The sequence below is a fragment of the Spermophilus citellus genome, assembly GCF_964194105.1.
Source record: "Spermophilus citellus genome assembly, chromosome: 7".
NCBI classification, from domain to species: domain Eukaryota; kingdom Metazoa; phylum Chordata; class Mammalia; order Rodentia; family Sciuridae; genus Spermophilus; species Spermophilus citellus.
Window position 1 is genome coordinate 144,043,678 of NC_138188.1, and position 12,016 is coordinate 144,055,693.

The 12,016-nt window shown below is 32.7% G+C and overlaps 1 protein-coding gene across 2 annotated transcripts in view; it reads left to right on the forward strand.

The window, feature by feature from the left end:
- Nucleotides 1–12,016, forward strand: part of NCAM2 (neural cell adhesion molecule 2) — a 494,626-nt gene that overhangs the window by 251,709 nt on the left and 230,901 nt on the right. For both annotated transcript variants that reach the window (XM_081301845.1, XM_081301846.1), the window contains exon 5: nt 4,173–4,310. In XM_081301845.1, coding sequence (XP_081157971.1) covers nt 4,173–4,310 — 138 coding nt within the window. The remainder of the gene's footprint in view (nt 1–4,172; nt 4,311–12,016) is intronic.

Here is a 12,016-nt window from a genome sequence, read left to right on the forward strand (position 1 = left end):
TTTAAATACTTTCCTTTCCATATCTTTAATGTGATAGAGAGTAAACTTTATATGTAGGAGATCAGACACTAAATGGTTTGGAAATGTTCAATTTATCCCTTATGCTTTTATAGTAGCTATGTGGTAGATAATCCTAATCAGGACTTTTGCAGAATGATTTGAATGGAGTTTGTCCATGTTACTCATTGAAGGGAGATATATATGCTAAAGAAGAAAAGCATGTAAGAAAAAAGAGTGACATTTTGTTATAAAAGTTGAATAACCTGACTTTTATTGTCACCCAGAAGGAGAGAGATACATATGCTCATTGAACACAGGTCAGTGTGAAAATGATCTTATAAACTTTGAAAAGTCTTTGGTTAAAGTATTCTTTCTGTATCACAAATAATTAATAGACTCATATTCTTCATTAAAATATTAATCTACTTCTGGTATAAAAGATTCATTTAACAGTTATGGATTACCCTGTGTATTCCTGCTTGAGTTCTAGATGCATTGATTCATAATAAACAAGATAAAAAAAGTTCACTCCCTTCAAAACACTAATAGTCTTTAAAGGGGTAAATAGATAAATCAGTGAAAAATAGTATATTGTGTCTATGGGAAGGAAAGTGGTAACAGAGAAAGAAAAGAACACTGAAAGAGGGAAAAGAAAGATGTCAAATATGCTTGCAGGGAGAAAAATATTTACCTTTAAATATAAATAGCACTTAGGTGATGAGAATTTAATGAACAGATAACACCATGTGCAATAGCCCAGAGGTGAAAGCAACATTGATGACATACTTCAGACATTGGTATAGTTTATTATAACTAGAACTTTTGAAAAAGTACAAGTTGAATATTTGCACAAGTAGATAATTAAAACCAGTATTTGTTAATCAAGGACTAATAAGAAAAAAGGTAGAGAGGAATGCCAAGTCTGGTCAATATGGTTTTGACATCACTGCTAAGGAGTTTGGAATTCATTCAAAGGGGAAATAACTGAAGTGTTTTAATGAAGGCAATGACATGATCTAATGTGTATTTGAAAAGGATATTAGTGTTTCAGTTGGATGGGATTCAAGGAAAAAATTCCAGGCCCTGAGATCAGCTCAGAATTAAATGAAATAATTGCTAAGTGAAAGCAAGATTTTGGACTAAAGACATAAATAATAGGATATAGAGTATTTTTGATTATGCAGCGTTAAGGATATGTCAAGGATAACTTGGAATTTGCCTTGAACAAAGTGTTCTATAATTTATGGAATTTATCTTGAGCAACTAGTTTCCTATAAAGGAATTGTAAAGACATGTGAAGACATAGAAAAGCAGGCACAGATGCTAAGCTAAATGTCAGATATGCTGATTGTTGTACTTATAACCATTCTAAGTAGTACATCTGGATGGATAGAGGTTGTAAAAGCTTGTAATCCTAGCAGCTGGGGAGGCTGAGACAGGAGGATCACAAGTTTGAGGTCAGCTTCAGCAGCTTAGAAAGGCCCTATGCAGTTTAGTGAGACCCTTTCTCAAAATAAAAGATAAAAAGTGTTGGGGATGTGGCTCAGTTTGCTAATCACCCCTGGGCTTAATTTCACGAACAATCCCTCCCCCCCCAAAAAAAAAAGATAGTTATGGAAGACGGAAACATTTTAATCTGAAGAAAATCTGTAAGTCATCAAAATATATATGATGATTGGTCATAAGGATAGATGAGACAAACCATTGAGTAGGTATAGAATAAGATTTAGTAAGAAAGAAAGGCTTTAGAAATAACTTGTTTAAAGAAGTATAAAGCAGAAAATTTGTTGGGTATTATCTTATTCAATTTATCTTTCTCACATTGATAATTAAAATTGAGTTTCTATGTAACTGATAAAAACATAATTGGTAATAGTGAAATATTTCTAAAACCTATAGTTAGGGAGGTGACTGAAGCATTGCTTTCTTTAGATACCTTCTGGAAACACATAACAGTAATGCATTGTCTCTCTCGTTTACTAAGAACCATCATGAGGCTTTGGAAATATATTTGGGATTTGACACAATCTTCACATAACTTTTTTTCAGTGTTGAAAAAAATTTTGTAGACATAAGCATGTATAATAGTGTTTAGCTTTACCAGGTAATTATTGTTTTCCTAAAGTTTTAGAGTTAGTAAAAGTAATGGATTAAAAAGGCCATTTGGGACTAAAATTTTCCAATTAGAAGAAACATTTTTGCCATTAAATATGAGTACCATGTGATTCTAATTCTTTTTTATATAAACACTGCCTTCCTTATTAAAATAATACTCACCCTTACTCTTTTTCTTAATTCAAATAACACATAATAACTAGAGAGGATAGAGGTAAAAGATGATACTTATTTTAGCAAGTTAAAATATAATATTACAATGATCTATGTATTATTAAGAACACCCTTCCTAATTCTGAACATTATTAAAATACATTTTTTTAACTTCCAACCACAAAATTTGATAGAAAAATGTTTGTTTTTGAAATTTCATAAATTTTATGAATTCTGAGTTACTCCAGAACTTCTCATGTGTTAAACTTTGAAACTTCTAACAGATTACCTTTCTTACTTCCCAGTCTTTCCTGTGGTGACAAAAGTTCAAGTCTGTGATTTATTTATCAGGGAAAGGTTTACATAAACCTTTTTATCTCTCTTCTTAGGGTCAACCTAAAGAAGAAATAGACATTAGGGAATAGCTTATAAATCCTGGGATGAAAGTCATGTGTCTGGGCTTTGTAATCAGTATTTTCATTCTGTGGCAGCCTCTGAATCTATAGAGTTCCACTCCCTATCAGAGAGTTAACCACTTTTCTGCCTGCTTTAAGGCTGTCTATTGCCTTATGAATCCCTCTGTGACTCCCAGTTTAAACTTTCTCCCATCTTACCAAGGAATTGCTCTGGCAAACTAACCCCAGAATCTGAATGGCCTACTACCATAGCAGACTATTTCTTACTCACAGCATGTCCAGTTGGCAGCAGGAGTAGCAGAAAGATTCTACAAAGTGAATCCAGTCAGCAATCCAGGTGATGAAGCTCTCTACCTTTTTCACAAATGGGTTTTGAGATATCCCTATCATACCATAACATATCAATCTCTATCATACCAGCAGATAGAGGAAAAGCAGTGAAATTGAACAGCATTACAAAAGCAAACTCTAGACTGTAAATATCCTAGGTACTGGTACCCTAAAATAATGGCAATTCTACTTGGCCAAAATGTTCAAAGTAGATAAAGACTGAATCTCAGTAACCAATCTTTAATACTATAGCTACTATATCCAGGCCAAAAAAAAAAAAAAGATTAACAATAAATAGGGGTGCATTAATTAAAATTTATGATAGTTCCTGTACAATGTGTTTTAAAATGACTAGATGTAAGAAAATTCTTTACAAGATAAGAAGGGAATAGGTTTTAACACTGCAACAAAATTGTGATGATTATAAATGAGATTAGACTTAGAAAATAATGTCAAGCTAAGATGCTGTTTGGCATCTCAGATTGTTGTAAAATGTTATTCTAAGCTATCAGTTAATGCATGCTGTATGTCAGATTATTTTTGTATATATACATGTGCACACACATAAAATGGAATCTTAAAAAATTAATAAAAGCAAATCTATTAATTCCTAAAGAAGATTATCTTGTGTTTCCCTAAAAAATACTTTAAATAAATTTATGTTACAAGCCTTTTCATATACTTAATGTGATTTGAACATTATTACATCATTTAACTGCCTCCTCAGGATATGTAGAATTATTAGTTTAATTATTGTTGAGGAAGGATGTTCAATAAAATTTCCACCATTTTCTATACACAAGTTGCTACATATTTGCAGTCAAAAGTTTTCAAGGCTACAATATCTAATCTCCCTGCATTTTTCTTTTTTTATGTCATTTCTGCATTCAAAGCGCCGAGAAAATAATAACCTGACCATTTTATGTGGATATAAAGTCTTGAATGTATTTCAGGGGGAAAAAAAGGTGTAACAAGTCATGTAGAGTGGAAAAATTGAAGTTATGAAATTACATTTTACTTTCAAATTTGAATTTGTTTGTTGATGAAAAGTTTGATAGTGTCAGACAAGTGCCATATTTTAACTCTTAGCAATTTTGAGCACACTGGACTCAGCCTTCAATAACTAATGTCATTTCCTCCCCTTTGCTTACTCTCCAGGTCGTTTTGCCATGTTAGCTAACAATAATCTGCAGATTCTCAACATCAATAAAAGTGATGAAGGTATATATAGATGTGAAGGAAGAGTGGAAGCCAGGGGAGAAATTGACTTCCGTGATATCATCGTTATTGTTAATGGTAAGCAGTAAATAATTTGTACATATTCTGTTGTTCATTTTAACAATACACTTACTAAACCCAAAACCCACCTTGTCCCTTAGTAAATATCTTCTATGTCAAGAAGAAATCCCCCCACCTCTCTAGTAATATCTGTTATATCATATAAAAGTATTAAGATCAGTGTCTCTCAGTTATTAATGCTGTCACCCTGACATCACTTTTCAGAGTCTTTAATTATTTTTTGTCAATGTTTGTAGTGTTTCAAAAAATGTCAAATGAAACAAAGTATCAGATTTTACTTTGCGGTTAGATGAATTGCTCATTACTGATATTATCTTATTTGACTTTAATTGAATTTATAAGGTTACTTTTCAATATTAACGGACATTAATAGATAGTTTATGAAATCAGGAAGTTATCTTCTCCTTTGAGCATTCTTCTCTGACTTTATTCCTTTCAACCATATTAATTTTTCAGTACTTCATAATACCTTTAAGACAAAATCAAAATTACTTTGAGGTGTAGAAAATCTTATGTGGTTGACCCCTTCTTTAAATATTCTGTCATGAACAACCTATACTTTAGCCATATGAAACCAGGGTTTAGAGAAGATCTAGCTTTTTTGAGGCCTTTTTAGAAATGCAGAGTCCAGTAATACTAAGGTTGTCCTAGTCGGTGGAGAATTTTACTTATGGTGCAGGAGGAGATTTTCAGTGTACAGAGGATAAGTTTTAAAATGAATGCATCTGTCTGTATCTGTATTTTTTTCTATGTATATTTTCTATACACATTTCTTATATATTTATTATATACAATAAACAAAGGTAACATACAGTAGCTATTTAGCTTATCCATTCAAATATGCAGCATATTTTGGTTCCTAAAAGGAAACTTATGTAAGTGTCTTTCATGATGGGTAAGTCTTTGTACTCAGTATTCTCTTGTCAGCTTGAAGATTATAATATAAATTAATATATGTGAAGTTTTTTAAAAAATATGTAAAGTTCATAAGAAGTAGTATGTTGTAAGTATTTACCATAAAAGGATTATGATATGTGATTACATACACAAATGTATTTGTAACTGTGTATGTGTAGATTTTACTACTGAAACATTAATTTGAGTATGATATTTAAAAAGAAATGTCATATGGCAGGCAGTACACTAATTCCTTATTATTCTTTCATATATTATGATTTCTAGAAAACTTTAATACATTTATTGTGTGTTCTCACCTTTTTCCCTACTTTAATCTATGAATGTTGTGTACTTGTGATTTTATTCATTTTCATGGAATGATCATCTGGGTACCAGTGTGCATCTGAATAACCCATGTTTAAATCTTCCAGTTCACCATGGTCTGTATTCAAACTGGACTATTTAATTCTATATTTTGTATATATATACTTTAGAATCTATAAGATAAATGCTGGAATGCCTTTTCTTGTGCCACTTGAAAAAGTTATATTGATAATGTGATTTTTTATCTGTCCGTCTGATCCTCCAAATGCAGTTCTTCATCTGATTTTAACAGAATCAACCACAGATTCTAATCTAACATTCTTTGCTGGAACAGTGCCAATTAGTTACATTTTCTCTTGGACAAAAACTATTATACAATAGCATCCTTATAACTCTTTTCTTCAAAACAATAGTTTTCACAAAATTTACCATTAGAAAAAAAAATTCACCATTAGCTGATGCCCTCTGGGTGATGCATTGGAACCCTGTCAAGGGCACATTAATGAATGCCAGAAAGACAACTGTGCTTTTCTCTCTCATTTTCTCTTGATTCCACAGGAAAATTATTGTATTCCAGTCTAAGGGACTCTTGTCCTGCTTAGTGACTCCTTTTAAATATTGGGCTACTCAGAAAGTTTTTCCTTATTTTTCTTTCATGAAACCTCTTGAAGATTTTTCAGTGTAAAGTTTTAGATACAAAATATGTAAATAAATAAAATGTACTACATTTTTGGTGTTAGTTTATCTTTCTTCAACTATAAAATTTGACTCTTGTTCTGTGACTTTCCCCTCAATCCATATTCCAAGTTTTCTCACTAAATTGATACTAATTTTACCTTACAGATTTGGCATTATCCTACTACTCCCAATACTCTCCTTCCCCCTCAAGTGTATTGACCTCTTGACCAAATGCTCGAAACAACTGTGACTATATCCTCGGCTTCCTTGTCAAATTTTGACTCTGCAAAATCTGTTCTTAATTTCTTTGTCTGTCCTTTTCACATTTTCCTCTCATGTTCCATCTTTTTAATTCAGAATCTTTCGTAAACTGCAGTTAGCTAAATGATATCCTTGCTAGATCTAACAGATATTACATAGCATCTGCAGTACTAACATTACTAAATGTTGTAGATCCTATTTTTTTCTTGACTTTATGATTTTCTTACTGTATTCCTCAATTCCTATGTAAAATTTTTCACAAAAATTCTCCATGTCCCTTGAAGAAGATTGTATATCACTGTCCAATGCCATGTAAGTACACTGCTTCTAATGGGAGTTCCATGCGTTCCCTCCTAACTGATTGTGTGACTTGGACTGACCAATGTCAGTTAAGCAAGTATAACATGAAGAGTGGCTTAACTCAGACTTCATGACACTTCATGTTTTCTTCAGACTCTCTTGCTCTTCTCTTCTGCCATGAAACTACATGACTTAAATAGAGACGATTTAATCCTGGACACCAGATTGTAGACATAAGAAACAGAATCACAGCTGACCTGCAGTTGCAGACCTGAGTATCAAATAAATCATATTTCTAAGTGCTGTTATCTTAACATTGTTTGTAATTTTATGAAGTTATACACATGTAATGCCAGTGGATTGTTTCTTCCTTATACAATTAATTTAAACATTGTCTCACCTAAAATTACTTCACTAATTTTCCTAGACAATTCTACTCTCACTTTCCCCTGATGTTGACCCTTTATCATGTCTTTTGTACCAACTTATTAAAACTTTAGAAATTTAACTTAAGATTGTTTACTGACATTTCAAAATTATTTTATATTGCATTCATAAATTTATTCAATAGGTACATACAAAATTTTGGCTATATTTCACACTATGTTATACTTGTAATACTAACAGACCTACCATAGTATCAGTTTCATCAGGTTGTTTAGAACTGATCTCAACAACTTAAAATAATCACCTTCACTGAAGTCCCTTATTATTTATGGGAAAGATGGATATATATGAATATAATATGTGTAGTTTTAGTGGACCATATACTAAAGCAAGTGGAGACAGAACATGGAGAACTATGGATGTGTCATTAAAAGCCTGGTCTGTAAATCAAATTTGAGCTGACATTGAGAAGTAAGCAGGCTGGCAAGAGAGTAAGAAAGTTGACAGAAGGATGGAGGCAGGTAGAAAGAACAAGTAAATGAAAGGAGAGCTATATAGTTAGGTCATGTTTGAAGTAAAATCATCAGGGCATACCGGTACACACAGGTAAATGGAATTACAGATAATTTCAGGATTTGTAATGTGAATTTGAGCTTCCAGAGTAGCAAATACTAGCAGAAATTTAATATGGTATGAACCTTGCTATATTCTGAATTTGATAATTATGAGCTTACAAGAGACATTAAGGTTGAACTGTATCACTTAAGTAACCTGTGTAAAATTCAGATTATAATGACTTGAAGTATAAATATACACTAACATATAATGAAAAATGAAAATATAGAAGTAAGATACCTTTTATTTTGAGTATGGAAGAAATGAGTAGAAAATGGGTGAGGCTGTAGATAGATTCACAGTTGGCTTTGGTCAATAATTTAGAGAAATCTTGTTACATGACTTTATCATTCTATTTATAATCAGCTGGGTTCTCTCATCTGGCAAATATTTATTTTCCAGTGATATTTCCTAAGTAATTCCTATGTTTTTATGTGATTATATAAGTTTTTTTATGGGATCACCAATTAAACTTTCAACTTTATACCCTATCTAAAACTTTTTCTCTAGCCTATCAGTGAGTGACTTCATTTTACTATCATGTCAGGTTTGACTCTTGAGCCACTATTTGAAATCTTTCAAAAGCAGATTAACAGAGAGATTTGTTGAATTGTCTGGCCAAATTTAGTATGAATTCCTGAACTCTTTAAGTATATTAGGTAAATTATATAGACACAAACATGCCCACTTATGCACAAATCATGGATATACTATTTTAAAAGAGGTCAATATCATCTCTCTTGCTTTTATCAGGTACATCACCCATCATCTGATTTCTAGACTCCATAGCCACTCATTAAAGGTTCATACACATGAAAGAACTGGAAATAATTTAAATTTCAAATAAAGTCAATAGAGGGTTATTTTTATAAAATGTTCTTCTCAGGCATAATGATTCATTATTTTCTAAATCTTTTTTTGTAAATTTCTAAAGAATGCTCCAATAACCTCTAGTTCAAGTTTGGGGTCATGTGGGCAGGAAATTTGAGGTTGAATGAAAAACACCTACTTGTATAATTTTAAAGCAATTGTGTCTTTGGCCTTCCCTTGAACATGAAAATCAACAGTGGATGATAATGGGCAGAGATATTTGTGCAAGTGTGTGTTTGACTGTGTACTGCATTTTGATATTTCAATGATCTCTGGAAGTGATTTTTATATTCCTACCCATTTTTAATCATTTCAATGTCAATGTAATGAAGAAAAGTATTTTTCTTTTTATAATAAATGAAAAGTTACTTTGTAATTCCTTTTAAGTTGTGCACAATGTGGAATAACATAAAGAATAGTGAGCATAAAAGACAGCTCACCCTGTGCATATTAATAATATAATTGATTCCAACATGCAGACAACAAGTGATTTTGAGTAATTTTAATGACTGTAACTTATGAGGGTAATCCATATAATAACATGTAAAATACAAAATATAATTTACAAAAAGATAAATAAGTAAGCATTTGTGAAAACCACACTTTATATATTTTATCAAATATATTTCTGCTGTAATGCCACTAATATTGAAAGTGATTCCATTAAATTTGATGTATTAGTCTGGGAATGTAAAGATATAAAAATATATATTCACCTTAACTCTTATTTAATCCTCATTTTAGCAACTCTCATTTTATATACATTAAATGAGGAGACAGAGGGGCAGGGGAAGAGATTCTCTATCTAAGTCAACTTCTGGGGATTTTCTCCTCCACATTAATGATTGATCTGAGGAGATAACATGTAGTCCTTAATCTTTTCTCCATGTCTCCTTTTATTCAGGTTTTTAATACATTTTAAAGAGGCCTAATGTATTAGAATGGCTATAGAAATGCATGTATCCATTTTCAACATAATGTTTTATTCACCAATGAAAAGAGGAGGTAGCATTGTCTCATGTTTGAATCAGATTCCCACTCTAAATTCAGCTATCTTCCAGATGGCATTCTTCTGCTGGTCGTATAGGGATTAGTGTTTGTTGTTTTCTTATCAAATATTTGGCTGATAATTACAAAATTGAACCCTGTCATCTATGGGAAAAGCAACAATGATAACAACAACAGAAGCTTCAAGAAATCCAGAGAGACCACAAGATACTTCAATAAAGCAAATTTTTTATCATTTTGTAGAATCAATCACTAAAGTAAAGGGACCATTAAGATAGGATCTGACATTGTAGAGATGAATGACATTTGGAACAATCAATGTCTAAATTACTCTAGAGAGACATTCATGAGTCCTAATCCTGAAAGTGTGCTGCAGTAAAGGACAGCTTGGGAAGCAGCATCAATAATATTCGCATTCAAAGTTGTTATGATGAGTATTTGTTCCCTTTAGTTTTTGTTTTGTCACATTTTATAGCTTTCAGTAACAATGTAAGTACACATAGTATGTGTTCTAGTAAGCTTTTGCATCACCATGACCAAAATACCCATCAAGAACAATTTAGAGGAGGGTAAGTTTATTTAGGGTTCATTATTTTGGAGGTCTCAGCACATAGACAGCCAATTTCATAGCTCTGAGCATGACATGAGATGGCACATGATGGGGCAAGGATCCAGTGGATAAAAGCTGTTCAGTTTATGGTGGGGTCAGGAAGCTGGAAGGAGTTTGGGGAGTGACTAGGAACACAGGGAATATGTCCCCTTCTAGGGAACACCCCTAGTGACCCACCTCCTCCAGCTACACTTCACTTACCTATGGTTACCACCGAGTCAGTCCATTAAAAGGAGGATGAAGTGGTTAGGTTGCAGCTTTCACAATCTAATAATGTTAGCTCTGAACATTCTGTATTAATACAGGAGCTTTGACCTCTCAAAGCTCCTGTATCTCATATCCAAATTATAACAATATGAGTGTTCAGAAGAGTGAAGATATTTAAGAATCAGAGAATATTTAATTGAAATCAGAAAAAAAATGTTTATAACCATCGAATTGTGCATAATACTTGTTCCTGTTACTGGATGGTCTTTTAAACATTCTTATCCTTCATGCAGACACAGTCTCTCTCTATTTCTCTTTCTTTGCCTCATCTTTGCCTCTCTCTCTTTTACTGACTATCTCTCTTTTCCTCTTTTCTTTCTTCCTTTTTCTTTTTGACCAGCCGAATTGCTCTATAGGACTTAGTCCAAGCATCAATTCTAGCAAGAATTATTAATTTTGCTTGCCTTATTTCAAAATTTCCCCTTGTGATATCTTGTAGTACAATGTCCGCATCTGTCATTTTTTTTTAAAGTTCAGGTATTTCAAAAGACTTGCCAGATTCCACAGAGTACATATATTTAGAGGTTTCATTTTGAAGGAAAGAATGTGGTATAGAGAACAAGGTACGCCAGCTTTGGGCACTCCAGAGCTAATCTTACAAGCAAGATTCTGAAGGGCCCAATTTGCACATACACACCATAGTGATGTATCTTCAACTATGGCCACAAAGGTGTGGGTGACTGAGGTATCTCAGTGAACCTCACAGTGGGGTCCCTAAGGTAATCAAGTTAGGTTTTAAACATTGTTTAGGACAGGTACAAAAAAATAAGTGCAGAAAATGACTTCAGGGGTTACTAGGAGAATGTCTCCATAGATCATAAATTTCAATGCCCCTATCTTGGCCAAAAGTCACATACCAGGCATCCAAAAGTATCTCTGAGATATTGATAGATCTTTCTACCTGAACTGTAAATTCTATCTCTAAAAATCTCTAACATCGTACCTTTCTCACCAATTTGAGTTGACCCATTTATGTGTCAAATTATTTCACAGATTACGTCATTTATTCTTCAAGAACAAAGGTAATATAGCCTCAGGGTATATCATCAATATAGGCGTAGAGAAGGTAGCCTGTAATTTCAGGAATAATATTTCAGCTTTTAATTATTTTTTGCAAAAATGAGAACATACCACTCGTAGAGATATTGTGACTGGCAGTCATTGCTACTTAAATTGTTTTCTCTTTTATTGAAATAATTCACATTATCTTACTATTATATGGAAGGCATCTTCCTTTTACTACCAGGCATCTTTCCTTTTACACAGCCAATTCCAGTTATCTTGCATGTAATTTTGTCAAATATGTAAAGTATATGTGGTGCTGAGGATTGAACCAGTGCCTCACATGTGCTAGGCAAGCACTCTACCACTGAGCCACAACCCCAGCCTGTACATACTCTCCTTTAAGTGAAATCTTACAGTTTTCTCTCACTTGAGATGATTCTGAGATTTGTTCATGTTATCCTAAGCAGCAAAATACATTCTT